Genomic DNA, 19,225 nt, shown 5'->3' on the forward strand with positions numbered 1-19,225 from the left:
ATTTAGAAGGACCTGAAATTAGGTAAATACAACCTCAAATGAACAACAACACAAATTTAGGTGCAAAATTATTACTTGTATAGGAATTAAAAGTGGGTGAATATCAGCCAGTGCTGCCTATCAAATGTACTTGATTGGGTAAACATCAATAATTTTGACCACCTGCATAGAAGTAGAAGTATTGGCCGTTTGCTGGTTTGGAGCATTCAGGTGTGTATTAACACAATGACAAAGAGAAATATACCATATACCTGGGATCATTTTTAGGCTGTTTCCAGACAATTTAAAGTCCACCATTTTTCTATGGGAAGGATTATTCACATGTGGAAGACCGTTTCTAATCTTCCCAGGAGTAGGCATCTCCGTAAACACCCCTGTGGTCAGTGTAATTCCAAGAAAAATTGCAAAAAATCAAGAATATACATTTGCAACTGTATAAACCTCAGAATGTTTAATATTCATAGTTCACAAAGGTGCAATCTGAAAAACACCCAAACAAGAATGGTATGTTGTCAGGAGAAAGTCTCTTTTCTTGAAAAGGTATCGCATAGGGTTGCAAAATTGCATCTGAACAAACTACAAGAATTCTGGACAGATTAGATGAAAGTGGAGATATTTGGCCATAATCTATAGCTCTTTTTGCAAAGACTAAATACAGCATAACAGCACAAACACACCCATACCAACAAAGAAGAGTGGGACAAAATCCTCCACAACAAAGTGAGTGACTGATAAAGTCATACAGTTTTTCACATATGGTTTCAGTGTTTTGTTAACAAGACACAAGGAATGTAATGTTTGTTATAAAGAAGTATACACCTGAACTGGGATTTAAATAATTTTATAACCTGTCAAAGGTGTAGCAATGTAGATGTAGCAATGACGCTTCTACAATAACATGTTTTACCTGTCTAATTGCGTTGGGAATATGTGAAAAAGCGGAGTTGCACATGCCCTTTGCCAGTTTTGATTGCTGGAGAACTGTCACCCTTGCATGGCAAATCAAGAATGCCATCTTTAATGTCTTGATAAGTAAACCCTTAGAATTGCAAGAGGGTGTACTTTTTATCGTGTGTATCTTTGTATCACAGTGTTGCTTATTTTCAAAACAGTAATCATTGGCATACATTATGGTTTGGTCCTGTTTTCAAGTGACATTTGTAGTCTGCATGGTGATCTTACATTCCAGGCGAACGAAGTACGGATACTACTAAAACTCATCCCACTATTAAGGTTTGTATACATACTTACTCACTTTAATGGGTTTACAGGTCTCCGATAAAGCAAAATGTATTATTAGCTGAATTATTTGTAGTCTAGAAACTAGACTACAAGCTGAAAAGCTCCAGCAGTGTCTCTAAGAAGCCCTTAAGTTACAGGCCTATGCGGTATTCTAAGCTCAAACTTCTAAGTTTGCATTGAGGATTGCTTCCTCCTAGCTCTACCTCTGTTATTCAGTGGTTAAAAGATACCTTTGCATTAAATTGTTTAAACCAACATTCTGTCCTGGAAATGAGTAAAGGCCAACTATACAACCTTAGCCTGGAAGGCTTCAAAATTAATTTCGAATTATTATTATATCTCGAACCACAAGGTGATATTTATGTTTTGTCAGCAACAGTTAGAATTCAAACACTGAGTTTTTAATGTAAAATTACCAAAAAAAAAAGTTGGAATTAAAGTGTCAAATTTTCAAAATATACATTTCAAACATTGTCCCCTATGTGCTAAACAGTCCTAAATGTTTTCTTTAAGAGTACAAAAACCTCTAATTATAGCTGAATACGTTTATATCTGGTGTTATATCTATTCCCATCTGTAAGTCACTTTTATATATGCCTTTACAGCAAAAGTTACCTGCTAAAGAAAACCTATAGAGAGAAATATGTAGGTTATCAGTTCTGATTTTCTGTAAATGCTAGTAGCCTAGATGTCTTCCTTTTATTTTTAAGTCCTGGATTTGGGACAAGTGAGATTGGAGTACAGTTGGGACTCCTGTTTAAAGCAGACCTAAGCTCTAACATTAGTCTTATTAGATATCTGTTCTCACCTTCTTGCACTGAAATGTCAGTCCCCTTAGTGGTGCTGGCTGTGTCAGCTTGCATTCATAATAAATAACTGAGCTTACACCCCCCCATCCTCCTGCACGAAACTTGTGACCAATTAGTGCAATGGGAGTGGTTCTAAATCTTTGCTTTGTTTTCCTCCTATGAGCTTTTGCAGCCTCCTCTTCATTGCTGTGGCGAAGGCGGGCCCAGGGGGAGGGGAGGCTCTGTGCTCTCATTTGTTCGGCTCTGTGTGTTCCTTCTGCACATGCCCTAATCTCAGAAATGCGCAGAAGGGAAAGAGATGCTGATCTCATGCACGCGCAGCAAGATCGTTTTTTTTACAGCAGGCTATGTCATCTGATCTCGCACCTGTGCAGTGTGTTATCAGGTTATGGGCTAAAAGATGGAATAGAAGAATAAAGATGGTGGCGCCTGACGAAGAGGAGTTCCAGGGCAATGTGGGACTGGATCGTGGGAAGGACCAGCGCCATTGAGAGATCTGCAGGATTAAAGGTGTCATTTTTTGGTTTTCAGTTTAGTTCCGCTTTATGGAGAAATAGAGGGTGAACCCCAGATTTTGATTAATTTCTTTAGGTAACCCCTGTGAGCAAACAAATCTTGTATGATTGACCTCCTGGGTGGTTCATTTCTGTCCGGATTTATATGTCTAAAAGCAGTACATTGTTTTTCGTGAAAATTTATTTTACAGTATAATATATGTAAAAATATTATACTCATACTATTATATTAATCTTTAAAATAAATTTTCATGAAAGACAATACTGCTTTTAGACTTATAAATCCACTGTATTGCATTCAGTACAATTATTTTGTATTGAATGTGATACAAATAGATTTGAAATTCCTGCCCCCCCCCCCGACACAACGGCTGCACGTACCAATGTCACTGACCGGACCGGGTAAGGCTCTATTTACTATTGTTTTACACTGCTTTAGCTACCCTTTCAGCAGCATCTTTTTTTTTTTTTTTTTTTTTACCTTTACATCTGGGTTACCATTGGGGAGGTTAAGGAAACATTAACCAAGGCAATCCAGGAGAAACTGATAGGAGGTTTGGGAGAAATCCACTGAACCACCATAGTTTTTCTAGGCGAAAATAATTAATGTAAAAGGGTATGTTGTGGAGCGGTAAGATTTATTGTGTTAACAACTTTAAAACAGAAATATCTATTCTAAGTGACGCTGGGCAACCTATTAGCTTATAGGGAAATTTTAAGGATACTCTCCCCAAACTGGCTCACAATGAGGGTAGTGCCAAAAAAAATGCCTTAAAGAGGCCTGAGTTTCCACATGTTTGGGGCAGAAGAAAATATTTCACTAGTCTGTTGGAGGGGAGGTATTCGGTATAGACGACGGAAGTTTAGTTATTTCTGTCACTAACAATGAAGTGTTCTTTACCTGGAGTCTTAGATATAGAGATAGAGATCTAAGATATAGCTACAAGTTATTATTAAAAGTAGAAAGTTCCTGCCACATCCTAAAGGAATGGTGTATGTAATGGTGATTTAGCTTGGCAATTTGTAACGCTCACCTATGAGGTGCTTGTAATAGTAACCTTTAACAAACTGTAGGATTGAATAGCCCACTAAAAACTACTTTTAACTGTGTAAATGCGACGAAGCAGTTCCTGCGAAATGTGTCAAATAGGTAATATAGACTGAACGTACACTGTAAACATGTTCTCATCATTGTATTACTATTTTTAGAATAAATATATTTATGTTTTTAGATATGTTTTTGAGGTAATGAAAGATGTGGTGTAACATTTGTAGAATGTGCCTTTAAAAGTCCAAAATGTGGGTTTATTGGGTCTTTTAGGTAATTTACAAATTTTACAGATGTGGCTCTAGACCTTTTTTGCTGGTTCCCTGTTCAGTGTTTTCCCCAGGCCCATCACTCGAGTGCACCACCCTTATTTTTTTTTTCCAGTAGTCACTGGACTATCATCAGATAATCTCAATATGCTAGGCTGGGCTTTGTGTAGAGAGAGCTGTCAGTAAGTGAAGGAAGCCCTATACCTCTGCTGGCAGAGTGATGAAGATTTATACTTAGTTTTTTTTCCACTCCCCATCTTCTGGGAGCAGAACTGATAAGCTCCCACCTCCCACTATAAGCTTGCTTTTACATGGAACTATCATCAAGCTGAGAAGAATCTTGGAGCTGCAGTGCAGATCAGTAACTATTTGCTGCCCACAGGAGAGCCCTAGTGTACCAAAAAAAGGTTTATTTTACATAATATAGTTTTTTGGCTTTCTTCTCAGGCAGTAACATTGTTGCATGTTGCTATGGGAGGTTTGCTACCCCAGGCATCCCCTTACACTTTAATTGGAACTAATTGTCACTGCTATGGAAGCATTTTCAAGCTTGTTTCCAATACAGTTTCATTTAAATAAATTAAAAAGTCACTTGTCGCCTGAAAAAGCTTAGCACTTACGGCCTGTTATCCCTCAGAGAGACACAGCTGTTTGATATGTAACGGAATCAAACCTACTTAAAAGGTTTTTCTGAGATAAAAACATGAGTGGTAGTTAATATACAGACCTTACAACGGCCAGGGTACTGTACATCAACTACCATTTAAACTCACATGCATCTTAAACCTATTCCATTTACTTGTGCTTATTTCCTCAGTCCTGTTTGGTGGTATTTTAAATCATAACTATAAAGTGAGAACACATAAGGACTTGTAGATTTACTGTACATAGGCATAACAAACACACTGTTCACTGCACTTATACCCGTACCTGATAAATACCCAATTCCAAAGAGCGTGAAAAACCGGGTGTACAATGATGTCATTGACAGAATGCCGTGATAGCTGTGTGTGTGTGAAATGCTGGATGTCATATTCTACAGCCTAACCATTCACTGTGTACAAACCTTCATATGCCCTAAATTTTGTTGTAACAATTTTTCTGGGAGCACAGGGTTTGCCTAAAGCTATAATTAACTTTTAATTTCATCTCCCCACCTTTTAAAACATTTCAAGATATGGAGATCCCATGTGAGAATTGAAACTTGGGTATGCTGTTTCAAAAGCAAGTGGGCCTAGGAGCCGGAAATTGAGAATGCAAATTTGGGATTCCCGGGCCACATACATAGAAAGGAGCATAAATTTATACCTACCAGTCACAACAAATTTTCTGGAACTGGAAGATGTACGAAACTAAAAATGTAGGTGCAAGTGGGGGACGCTTGTGGCTAACATCCCCTTAAAAATTGCATCATCAGCACATAGAAAAACTGCAAAATGTGCTGCCCTGTTGGACGTTACTGGTTGCTTCTAACGTCTAGGCCCCGATTTCTCTGAAGGGGGGTGGGGGGATGTGCAGGAAATAAAAATAAAAGGTATGAATTGGGGACACTCCTGGCTAACACCTTCTAAAATTTCATCACTACAGCATCCTCAGAACACACAATAATCCTACCATCAAAACAAGCTGCCTTATTACACAAAACTGTCCACTTCTAATACTTGAACCTCAATTTCCTTGGGACGATGAGGTGTAGGAAACCAAAAATGTAGGTGCCAGTGGGGGACCCTTATGGGTAATTACTATGGCATCAGTGAAACATAAAAAAATCAAAACAAGCTGCCTTATTAGGGTATTAGCCAAAGTTGTCCCCTATTGAACCTACATTTTTGGTTTTGTACACCTTGAAAATAGGGGAGTGGACTGGGTAGTGTAGGTAAAGTTTTGTGACAGCTAAGTATAAACTTGGTGGCCCCACCCCAATGCTCCTTGCTATGTAAGGGACTCTGGGGGTCCTCAATTTGGGGCTACCAGATGCACTTACTTTTAAAACCGCAACCTCCAGGTTCATTTTACCCAAGTTTTGAAACTTGTGACCCCCGAATCTTGAAATTGTTTTGGTTGGGGGAGATGAAATTTGGGGACTAGGGTCCCCTGTGCACCCTGAAAATTTTCATACAGTTTAGGCGATTTGAAGGTTTGAACACAATGAGTTGTTGGGCTGCAGCATTTCACAAACGCATACTATCACACTGTGGGATCGATGATGTCATTGTGAAAGCAATTAATACATTTTTTATGGGAGACCTTTTAACAGTTTTAAATATTCAGTCTTGTTGTAACATTTGAGTTTATTCAGGTTTTCAAGGTTTTAAAGAACAGTAAAACAATTATTTATTAGATTGTTGTGATTTGACACCATGTTTATTCATATTTTAGATAAACAATTACCAAGGACCAGCCCGCATAAGGATATCTTTAGTAACTAAAGATAACCCCCATAAACCACACCCCCACGAATTGGTTGGTAAAGATTGCAAAGATGGCTATTATGAAGCTGACTTGTCACCAGATCGCAATATTCACAGGTATCTAAATCCGTAAATATTTATGAGTTTAAAATATTATTTTTTTTTTTCAAATACACTTTGAGGTCTGTTTGTAAATGTTTTCAAACCATAGTTGTTCAGTACCAGTATTTGCACCAGTAGAATCCAGTTGGAAAAATATGTAAATCATGTGTAAAGAATAATAAATAGACTTTTTCTAATCTATCATTTATGAGACTAATAGTGGTTAGATTGACATAGTATTTCTAGTTTGATATGAGATAAAAAAAATTTCTTCTGTTTTTGTATACTAACTTGATTTTCAGTTGTATTCTGCACGAGGGTTTTGTGGTTGTTATATTACTGCATAGTAAGCACCGTAAGCTGCCAGTAACTTGTATAACAATGTATTTTTAAGGCTACGTACACACATGCAATAATTGTTAAAAAATTAACGACTGATCAACGATTATTCACAAATATTTTGAACAATTGTATAGTGCACAAATCTGTACATAATGTTACGATAAGATCGTTCAAAAATACTTGTTCATTAATATAATTGGTATATTGTACACATACTGAATGCGATCGTTTGAACGATGCGGCAAGTGACGTGTACTGGAAAAAGTGTAATGCAGAACAATCCACCATCTCTAAATGAACGTACACACAATTGATTGCAAACAATCGTCGCCCAATCAGATCTGCCGAGAAGGTCGTCAGTTTCCAACGACATTCCTGGTTTGTCGTTGTTAGCCTGTAGTTGTTCGCTTTATTTGTTAATGATTATCGGACGATCAATCGTTAGTCGTTCGTTTCAGCGATAATTATTGCACGTGTGTACGTAGCCTTACACACACTTGCAGCAGATCATTTTGTGTGGACAAAGCAAGTTAGGACAGCCCAATATTCCTTTCTGAGCTGTAAACTTGATACTTGATGTACCTCATCCATGCTTTGATTTGTGACAGAACATTTCTCTGCAGTTTGCAGTTAAAGCATATTTAATGAGCCAAAAATGTATTATATATTACAACCTTGCATGTGGCGGCTGCATTACTCTTCCCTTTTAGGATTTCTTACCTTAATTTTTACCTAATCCTGTCAGTAACACATTCCTTGCCTAAGGGTGATGGTGTTTACCCATTCAAGTTGTTAAAAAGTGTATCTTTAATGTACAGATGTGTCCCTGTCTTACATAGAGCTTACTATCCTTTAATGGTTTTGTAAAGCCTGAGATGCTTGACAAGTGACATGCACACATGTGTTTGTGTGTATAAATGTGTGTATTTATTTATTTTTACTTAGTTTCCAGAATTTGGGCATTCAGTGTGTTAAAAAGAGAGAAGTTGAGGAAGCCATTGCCCAACGTGTGCGGACAAACAACAATCCCTTCAATGGTAAATCATATTGCTAATATCATAAAACTAAAAATATTGTGTGCGTGTCGCTAATCATAAAGCGTATGCAGACTTGGGCAAATATGTCAGTAAGTCTTATTTCGAAAAAACAAAAACAGAATTGTCTTTAAAATAAAAGTAAAAGTTATTTTCTTTTTTAACAAAACTCAAACTTTTGCTGTAGAGTTTTTATTCCCAAAAATATTTTTATAAATTACATGGGTGGTATTTGTAGCCCTCAGAACAATACGCCGTATTGTTCTCTGCACAGACTAAGGCACCACCTTCTAGACGCTGCAAAGGGATCACCTGCCAAAAAGATATGGATGTGACTTATCCAAAGAGGAAGAGGACGTTGTTCCAGAAACATCATGACTTTTTTTAATATGCGTTTAAGTATTCAAGTCTGGCTTTTTTATGCTTTGTTTCAACAGTGGAGTGCTCCTGGGTTATTTTCAATTAGGCCCACTGTCCCTCATAAAGCAACCATTAGTGTGCTTAGATACTATTGGACCTTGGACTTTTGACCTCCTTTGCAAGTTGTCCTTTTTGTTTAATGTCCTTGTGTCCTTTCTGGGGGTTAATTTCCCCCCTGTGGATTCGTACAGGAAGGCTGGCCATAATCTCTTTTCCTACTTGTCTTTCCTAAGTAAATAACACACATATACTCTTACCAAAAGAAATGTTTTAATAAATTCTTTTTTTCCATTAAGGCACAATTTATTGAAAACTGAAAACTCATTTTGTTGTCAGCAACACAAGCGATAGGCATAGGTGCCTAAAAAAAAAGACTGTCTAGTGCAAAAGTCATAGTACAGTGATTGGTGCAGAATATGGAGTGAAGATCTAAATGATTTAAATTCCTATTAATATATTAGTATTTGTGTATCTGTGTATGCTCAAAGTTACAATATGTTATTTTATTTGCAGTACCCGTAGAAGATCTTAAGTCTGATTTTGACTTGAATACAGTATGCCTCTGCTTTCAAGTGTACATACGTGAACCAACTGGAGGCCTAATTCCTTTGTCGTTTGTGGTTTCTCATCCTATATATGACAACCGTAAGCTCCGTCCTATTTAAAAATGTACATATTTAAGACCATGTCCTTATTGCAATATTTTAGGTACCTAAGAGGAGGAGCGTCAGGATAATGAAGGCAATAAGATGATTTGTGTGCTTGCTCCAGTGCAGTGATTTCAAATATTGAAGCCAGAAAAACAAGCCATCCTTGATTCCATACGTTACTCTATTCCTTAAGAAATATTCATCTGTTTTTGTCTTTATTAACATCACTTGTTATAATTAGACAGAAACATGCTGCAGAGATACAGATGTGGAAGACCTGTGAAGGATCATGAAAGCATTGCAGATTCAATCTAACCCCATTCCCTAGAAAGTTTGCATTTTGCATGGCAGCACAACACCCTATGATCGTAAGAGCTTTAGGAGGAAGGAATAATTTCATTTGTTTCTCTTAATATTATTAAACAGGATTTATATAGCGCCAACATAATACGCAGCGCTGTTTTGCTCTGTGTTGATTGTTAGATACCACTGATCCCACTCACTTGCTAGTATGTCAGCTTAGCTACAAATTTTAAGTAGGCCCTACATTTTTCTTTATATTCCATTAAGTACTAAGTGTCTCCCAGCTATAGTAAAACTTTTTTTTTTTTTAAGGGACAGACACACTTTGATTCAAATAAATGATTGTGTCCCCTGATTTTTAGACATTAATATGTTGCAAAATTTTGTTTCCTATTTTGTGACATCATTCTATTGTTTTGTGTGTTATTATTTAGGTGCTCCTAACACTGCGGAGTTGAAGATTTGCAGAGTTAATAAGAACTCTGGTAGCTGTTCAGGAGGAGATGAAATTTTTTTACTCTGTGATAAGGTGCAAAAAGGTAAAACCAGGTCATTTTCACATAATAATTAGTAATTATTCAATCATAATAACAGTAATAATTTTATGTGGGTTTTGTATTATTTTTATGCGATCACAAGGTTTCTGATTTTAGTTTTTCTATAGCACGTCTTGCAATGAAGGTAATTTATTTCATGATTGTGGGTATAATTATCCAAAATGTAATAGCAATTGTCTGTAACACAAATACAGAGATCATTAACTGTGATTTACATTGCTATCATGCCTAGAAACTGTATTAATCATCCAGTGAGTTTTTGTTTATATGTGTGGTTCCTTCATTATGAAAGAAATGAAGACATAATTAAGAAATAAAAACTTGGCCACTTTCTTCACGTATGATGGTTGATTGGGCTATTGGCATGACATCAATAGACTTTTCAACAGTTTCTTTCTCAATGGTGTCTCTATCAATTCCTTGCAAAAAAGATTGAAGGCAATCCTACTGCATAATAACAATTCCAAACCAAATGTACTAATTGCTCATTCTGTTAATTTTAAGGGGTCCTCTGACAACATGAAGATCTTGCTTGAAGCAATCCAGTTAAAAAATCCAGTTAACCACCCTTTTACATAAAGTAAAAAATGTGGTGATAAATTCACCTTCAGAGTATCATGCATGTGAATGTTTGTTAGTTATTTAGATAACTCAGAAAGCAGAAAAAGTATTCAATAGGTGAATTCCCCAGCTGCCTGCAATCATCCCACGAAACACGATGGCAGATTAGAGAGGGACTGCTGGTGTCCTGCCCTCATCACTGACCAGAATGTGTTAGCAAATGGCAGAATAAAGAATATTAAGAATAAAGGTTTTAAACAAGTCTCAAAGCAGTCACGCTAAAAGCTTGGGAGGCATGGTGGTGAGTGGTGTTGGTTAGCCATAATTTTTCTGCATACAATCTGTTTGATTCATATTAGAAACTGGACTGTACCACAAAAAATGGCACAATAGCTCAAAGATGTGTCTAATATGTTGCCATACATTTAGATCATGCATGAATTGTTGTTAATGGGCCCTTAGAATCCTCACTTTTCATCTTTCACTTTGTGAAAACTGTAGAGTGCTACACTGTGTGTGGGTGTACACCACGCACAAACACCTACCTTTAAAACTAGTTATACTGCCACCAAAAGGAGGTATTGGACACTGACAGAAAAACAAATGGAACCAGCTGGTCTATAACCTAAGGTGCATGTTCTAAGGTGCATGTTTGCTGCTGTCTTAGGAGTTTGAATGTGTTTTCGTCAGTTGTTCTAAATACAATTCCCTTTCATTTATCTGTCCCATATTAAGCATATAACTGGTGTGAGGACTGCCATTCTCATAATCCAGCTGTTTAAGAATTTTGTGTCCTTGAGTGGACTGCAAAAAGTTTTTATAGCTAGTGTTCTCATTTTAGCGCTATTTATGTGTCTTTTAACAGGGTTCTTTTCTCTATAACCTTAACATGTTTTGTTATTTTCAGAAGATATCGAAGTGGTGTTTGCATTAGGTAACTGGGAGGCACGGGGGTCATTTTCCCAAGCCGATGTGCACAGACAAGTGGCTATAGTTTTTAGAACGCCTGCATACCATGATCAACAAATACACGAGCCTGTAAAGGTCCAAATGCAGTTGAGACGACCATCTGATAAGGAGGTTAGCGAACCTATGGAGTTTCAGTATCTACCGGTTGATGGTATGTTGACTTTTTAGTAGGTGTTCAGTTTTTTTTTTTTTGGTTTGTTGTTCTTGTTTTTTTGTTTTTTTTTAATTTAATTAAATATCTCTACAGCAGATTATCATCACATTGAGGAAAAAAGAAAAAGAACTTTAGAAAGCTTCAAGCACATGGTTAAGAGGAACCCGTTTTCCGGTGAGTAAATTCAGCCTCACAAATGTGTTAAATTGTTTTGTAGCATCCCCTACCTACCCCACCCTCCCTGACTAGACTTGTACTCACCTGTCTCTTTTCAAGTGAAACATCTCTGATAAGGCTGCATACCTGCTTTTCAGGAATATGAGCTGGGCCCACACCTACTTGATGCATTTGATCCTATTGAAAGTTTTCGCTCCAGCTTAGAAATTGTACTCAACACTGTTGTTTGTTTGCCTGTGTAATTCTAATTTCAATATTTTGCTTAATTTATATTATAATCTGGACAATTCTAGGTTGAAGAACAAAATATTAAAAACTTAGTTTCAGTTTTTTACCCCCTGGTGGCTGGCTGCGGATGTACTGCGCTCCACTCACACTACAAACAAAAAACATAAGCTTCATTTTACAGTCTAAAGCTCCAAAATACATTTTCTCCACACATTTTGGCTTTAGAGAAAAAAGCAATTATTACAAATTAAGTGATTGTATCTTCAAATGTGAGGATTGAATATAACCCTTGAGGAGGAGATTTCAACCGCCTCACATAACCACCTTGATTTCTTCTTTTAGTTATGTTATTACACTGGAGCATCATATACTAAACATACCTTAACCCAAGTCTCATTGTCCCCTGAGGAAGTCATTCTTGGCGAAACGCGTTGGGGTGAGACTCCCCACATTGACATTGTACAAGCACATGTATGTTATATGCTATAATCAGTCCTACTCCAAGACTGATATGCCTTTAAGAACTCAAGTTTTGCCACTTATATAAGTTTTCCTTTTTCTTTTGTATATTGACATATTAGATGGAAGGAAACAATTTTGAATAAATGTTAAGTTTTATCTAATTCTGTGAAGGTGCCTTTAAAAGCCTCACTTATCTCTCTCTCCTTCACCCAATTCCTCCTTTTTGTAGAATGTTTCATTCTTTTAGTAATTTTGTCAAGATTTTGGACAGATAATGAACTGAGCATGTGCACTGTTGATCCAGAGGAAGACGAACATCTGTTATGAAACATTAATTAATTTATTCAACAAAGAAAAACAATTATTTCCTGACTCCTTATGACAATCCATCCACCATCCAGTCTTTGGTGTCATTCCTTTTAAACTTGAATTGATTTCCTTTTTAAATCTTTTGTTATATCCTTTATAATTTTCTAACAAGGTGATCCTTCATTAAGAAATTTTTGGAATGCCCTTTTCCTAATATTTATGGCTTTATTTAACATGAGCTGTGAGCCACAAGGGTTTTTAACATTTTTTTTTCCTCTTAAACTTCTTGCCCATTGGAATATATTTTAAAGTGTTTTGCGTAAAAGTGACTTGAAACATTCCGTTTTTGTTCTGTGTCCTTGAGGACAATATTCCTATATGTAAGGAACATTTTGAAGGTATTTAATATTTATGGGAAACAAACTTATCTCTTTATATTATGCAGTATGTGTTCATTAAGCACAATATCTAATGGTCTTGACAAAAAATTTTTTTTTATACTTTTAGGAAACGAAACCAAGAACCAGCGCAGAATTGCTGTACCAACACGCAGCATACCAAAATCAGGTATGTGGTTTGTTCTGGTCCTCTTGACATTCTGCCAATTGTGCCTTAAAAAATTGAACCATTTTTTTTATTGTTTTGATTTAGAGCCTGCACCAACACCCAACCGTCCAAGCCATCAAATGTCGATACCTATTATTCCTTCTGTGTCTCAATATATGGTAAAACATGATGCTGCGAATTCGATGTCTACACTTCTCTCCACTGTCAATATTAGTGACTTTACTAGTATTGGATTTTCCCCCCTGCCTCCAGTTCAACAGCCTCCAGCAGCACCTGAAGAGCGTATAGATATGGACTATCCTTCTTTTACAGATGATGGAAGCATTGAGTTACACATGCTTCATAATGACCCTGATAGCCATTGTGCCAGCCTAAGTTCCATTGACAATAGTGATTTTGGCCAGCTACTCAGTCAGTCTCAGTCTTCAGGTTCTCTTTCACAGGCCCTGCACGAATCTGGGTCTAGTCAAAGTACCCTCATGGCTTATCCGGAATCAATTGCTCGACTCATGGCTTCTGGGCCTAATGAGGAGACTGTAGGAGAGGAAAACTCTGAAAGACTTGACAGCACCTTAATGAATGGGATTTTTGACATTCAACAAGGAGACTGTTTAACCTCATTAATAGATCTGGACTTTTCAACTCTTATGAGTGGCATGAAATGAATAGTAAGTGAAGATGAATGCAGCGCTTACATACAACTCTTCACTAGTCGGACAACGGAACTGGTCAGGACACAGTGGGCTTTTTAGTCCTTCAGGGTGTTTTTTTTTTTTTTTTTGCTATTTAGGTGATATTGGGCCTACAATGCTGAGGACTGTGCTGGCCCCATTGGATTCCATTCTGATTTACTTTATGCAGTAAAGTAACCATGCTACATCTTTGATTACCTGTAATAGCCTTGATATTGGCTAGTTTTGTATGAAATTAATCTTATTGGTATGTTTTTTTTTATATCATCTCTCACATTCTAGTAATTATCAGCAAGTTCACAAATATGGTAAATAAAAGATAAAACATTTAGTTCTTAGCTGGCTGCAGAAGAGATCAAATTTTTTGTGCTTTCTTGGCACTGTTCTTGAAATTCATTACCCCCGACGTAATTGCCCCACACATTTTGCCACTCTGCTTGTAAAAGAGTTAGGAAGACACTTTGCCTATAGTACAGTTAAAAGCACAACAAAATATGTATTTAAATGCTTATTTGAAGTGTTTCCCTGTTCATAAATTATTTTTTATTCACTTACACATTTTACCTTGCTAGAATTTTTATTCTAACCAATTCCCTAGTACCGCCTTCTCTTTTTGAGTGTCATAGCCCCATCTTCTTCTGGGAATGTCTTCTTCTCCCTTTCATAACCTTTTATGTAGCTGCTGAGGAAGAATTGAAGGTGAATACATTGGTGTCACTTGATTGACAACTCTGTCTACTGGGACTGTTGGCATCACATTCAAGATGGTGGTGCCTAGCACCATCAGGGCTTTTCTATGTCTTCACATAATTTTTGTTGACATTAATGGTCTGGCAACAGGGTCTCTTTTAAAGAGCTTGGTTGCTCAAAGGCAAAAAAAAGCAGCAGTGATAAACTGAACTGTTAGCTCTCATGTAAGTAAAATTACACAAATGGTTAACCCATCATATACCATGCTTTAAAAGAATTAACTGTTTGTTAGTTTATATATTACTATTTTAAAGGTTTATTGAGATATATGTATTTTATAATGAAGTTGTAAGGTTTCTGTTGTTGCTATATAAAAGGGGAAATATGAATGGATGTTCTCAGACAATATATATTTTTAATTTTATTTACAATTGCATAAGGAACCTGTGCTTTTAACTAGCTTCTAGTTCCAGCTGAACTGTCATAATCAGAATTGGCTACTGTCACTATCTGTTAACAAGATATTTTTTTAAAATTGACATGTTAAATATTCTTTGCTCTTTTTGTTGTACAAAACTTACTCCAAATGAATCGGTCTTTTGTCTAACACAACATATAGGTTACATGCTAGTGGGGAACGTATAACTTGAAAGGCTGTAGGAATGACTACATTATCTGATTAACACTTTTTTTTATCCATATTGCTTTCAGTGAGGAGCAAAAATAAAAAAAAATGATTGCAAACATTTGTGCTGCTTTTTAAAGCACATTACTAAATAGCTTCTGAAATGCCATGTTCATAAAGTCATAATATTTACAGGACAATCTGACATGTTCATTCTAAAACCTAATCTTTTTTATGTATTGGGTAACTTCAGTCTTTTCATTCAAGGCAGGTAGGCCTTTTCCATGCCTGCTCTTAAAAAAAAAAAAAAAATGCACTGACTTCAATGCACTTGCAGATGTCATTTTTTTCATTTAATGGCTAGTCATTAAAGAAGGCTGAGGACTTAAAAAAAAAAATGGTGGGCCAGCGAAGACTTGATCATCTTATTGCTGGGTAAGAGCACTTTGACAGGTTAGTGTACCATTCTTGCACAATATTGCAAGAGCTCTAGAGACCTACAGTGACACAGTTGAACTTTAAGTGAAATACCTAACCTCAGTTACCCATTTACAAGTTGCTGTATCCCAAACATTTATGCTTATCTAAACTAAAAAAAAAAAGCAATATATTGCAGTTTACCAGTTTTTAGATGTGGTAACTGCATAGGTTCTCTATTTCTTGTATTTTCCCTAGGTGATTCTGCCAGTAACACACATCAAGCCCAAATGTCAAATTAGGGCCGGGATGACAGTGGTCAGACAACATATTAAATGGACAGGACTTCAGCGATCTCTCATCTCCTTCTCTATATTATAGGCAAGCAGGGTTCATTAAGCCGTCTCAAATAGAGCTTAGAACAATAGTGACTGTTAAGTTTGCAGTTAGCTCATGATTTTTGGCAGAATGAGCAGGTATTTATTTTTCTCATCTTTTATATTGAATGGATAACAACACTTTCAACGGTCAGACCAAAAAAGGACGAATTACATGAATTTCTTGTTTGGATTTACATTTTTTATTCATCAGTTTCGGTGAAAAATTTAACACTGTATATTAGACAATTTTTCTTTTTTTAATATGACTTAGATCACATTTTAGGAGTTGGTAATTGGGAAAATTCCTTAGGATTACCTAATGGTTTGATGTACTGTATACCCAGACCTTTTACCAAGTCGTGTAGATTGACAGATCATCTTTGATAAATAAATGAATTCTATCGTGAGAACCAAACAGTTTTCTTGGTCAGCAGTGATGGAAAAATACTGGTCGCATACTATAAAGGATTGGTGATCATTTTTTTGAATGTTTACTTACCAGATCATTTTGCGTTAAACTTTAATATTTTCAGTGGAATTCTTTGTAATTTGAAGATCATGTTAAGCATTTGTTTTAGGCCTTAAAGTCAATCTATAAAGCGGACTTTTTTTAATTGGTTAACAGTCTTGCTATCCCGGATAAATAAAGAATTGTAGAGGTTTTTGATCTTCCTGGAGAAATTGTTCGTCACAAACAAATGAGTCACATATTTGGTCTCATGTTCTCTGTTACAGTGGGGCATTTGTGTTGAGGGTTGCAGAACTTCTTTTTGGTTTGAACCACTATTTATGAACTTGCTGCCCTTTCTCTGAATATGGTAGTTTCTTGCCTGTGATGTTGACTTCCTGGTTTCAAAATACTCCAATCATTGACCTAGATCAAGTTTGCACATCCTTAAAGTCAGAGAAGTGCATATCTGCATACTTGTACTGACAATAGAGGACAACCTTACAACTAGTATTCCTAGAATAAAAGGTCGGATTTATCCTTTTTTTTTCCAGGGGTATCCTTTAGAAATAAAGATAAGAAATTGATCAGATGATCTATGTCGGATGTTATTTTGTGGGGAAAAGCCTGAAGAATCGTTGTGTACTAAAATGTACTTGTTTATCTGTCGCATCTGGAATGTTAACAACACTTTGTTCATTTTTATATTTATTTTAGGGCAAATTGTTCTTGTCCTTTAGAGAGTGTAAATCGGGCAACAATATAATAGTTTTACATTGACTGAAAATCATTCACTACATGCTGATTGACATAATAGCATACCTGTGAGGGCTCATCCAATTGGATAAAAGTAGTGGATTGTTAGCCCTCATAATATAGTGGTCAGATTGTTACATGTGCGGTCAGTTATGTTCCTGTGGAAGAATTTTTATTGAAGCTGATTTTTTTTTTTTTTTTTCACCCTGCTACTACAAAACAAATACCCCATGACTGGATTACAAGCAGTTCAGGAAATTTGAATTAGTGTGTATAGAGTCTTGATAAATGCTGGGGTATTGAGTCATCACACAAAATGCTAATAAGCGGGATCAATATATGTCTATAAAAAGTATTCCAATTTTTAGTAGCTATATATTTTGGCTGCATTTTCGGCAACCTCCTGGCAAAATTTTTTGCAGGCTGTAGTAACATTTTCCTGGATACAGAAACCTTTAATTTTATTCAAATTGCACTAACTGATCCCATAAGCATCTTCTCTAAACAAAACATTTATGGTTCTGACCATGACGTTAGATTTTGGTCTTATCACTCCAAAGGACTTTGTTCCAGAGGTTTTAAGGCTTGATTCAGATACTGCCGGGTCTATTGTAAGCATGTTGTTTTGCATTGTGCATTGGCACAGGAGAGGCATTTTACTTGCAGTCAATTTTTGTTTGTTTGTCTATTTACTGTCCATCTTGAAATGGCAACAACACTGGTTGGGTGAAAAGCCTGTATTTCAGCTGAAGTGGCTTTTGGGTTCTGCCTTAAATCCTGTTTATCTACCTTACCGTGGCCTAGTAACTTTGTATTCTTGAACACTATGGACAGTTTTGTTTAGTATACTTTATCCTGATTTATACAATACAACAACCTTTTCTGGCAAATCTTTTCACAGTTCCCATAGTTTGCTACCCAGCAAAGTCAATGCAGCTCTGTAGCATGTGTCATCTTTTGTGTGTATATATTATCTGCCCCACATTTAAAGGTTTGCAAACTTTTTGGTGATTTCAGTTTCCATTGAGATTTAAAAAAGGGTACAGACACAATTATGTATTTTTATGTTGCTTAATCCAAACATGCTCCCTAAATAAAATACAGTAATTTTTTTTTCTGCATGAATATTTATGTTTTCCAAACAGTGGCTAATATTTCACAAATTCTGCCATAGTATGTAAATTTATGGGCCTGTGTATGTATATATGTGCCATAGATCCACATCATATACAGGTAGTTCCCAGGGTTAAGGACATCCGACATAGAGATGACGCCTAGATACAAACAAAGCTTCCCTGCTCGCTTATGTGCAGAACCATGCTTGAAGTGGGAGGGGTGGTTTGCATGACTTGCAGAAGAAATCTTTTGCTAAACACACCTGAGATTATGGCTGAGGTCTTTTTCTTGTAACTCTAAAAACCAAGACAAACTCTGCAGATGTTTCTTTTTGCATAACAAAGCACAGAAGTTATTGAATGTCTGGGCTTCATTAAGAATTTTTTTTTTTTTTTTGCTTTGTGATTAACTCACTGAGGGTTTTTTACAGTAACTGACACCATGCTGCCTAATAATATGTTGAGACAAACATCTGTCCCAAATTGCATTTATTAAAATAATACACCTGTTCCGACTTGCATACAAATTGAACTTAAGAAAAAAAACCTACAGTCTATATCTCGTATGTAACCCGGGAAATACCTGAACACATTTAGGACTTAGAATTTCCCTTGCCCACCCCAGTCCTCCTTATAAGTTATACTGATAACAAACTCCTAATACCGCCACCAACCTTTCCCAGGGGGATCAGGGCCTGGGGTGAGAACTGTAGTCATGGCTTTTGAAGTAATTTCTGGCCCTGAGCAACCTGCGCAACACAAACTATATATATAATGCATCGTAGTAAAAAGGAATAGGGGCTACTACTATTCATAAAAATGCACTTTTTAAACTACCTGTTACAAGAGAAATTGTGGGATGCCATTCCAAACTTCACCAGAATCTATAAATTGCTGAACTGGCGAGTACTGTTAAGTCCAATTTATCTGACATTGTGCACACTTTACAGGTCTAAAACTAAAGCCACTTAAA

The 19,225-nt window shown here is 36.4% G+C and overlaps 1 protein-coding gene across 1 annotated transcript; it reads left to right on the top strand.

Annotated features, from left to right (window-relative positions):
* Positions 1-1,182: 1,182 nt before the first annotated feature.
* LOC140338519 (putative transcription factor p65 homolog) lies at positions 1,183-18,249 on the top strand (the record flags this gene model as incomplete). The annotated part of the gene is made up of 9 exons (XM_072422763.1): positions 1,183-1,233; positions 6,263-6,411; positions 7,684-7,775; positions 8,706-8,837; positions 9,580-9,684; positions 11,171-11,383; positions 11,480-11,560; positions 13,070-13,129; positions 13,214-18,249. Coding segments are annotated over 9 exons (1,464 nt in total), but the record flags the coding sequence as incomplete, so codon positions are not given.
* Between the last annotated feature and the right edge of the window lie 976 nt (positions 18,250-19,225).

The sequence above is a fragment of the Pyxicephalus adspersus genome, chromosome 9 (assembly GCF_032062135.1).
Source record: "Pyxicephalus adspersus chromosome 9, UCB_Pads_2.0, whole genome shotgun sequence".
In the NCBI taxonomy this organism is placed as follows: Eukaryota; Metazoa; Chordata; class Amphibia; order Anura; family Pyxicephalidae; genus Pyxicephalus; species Pyxicephalus adspersus.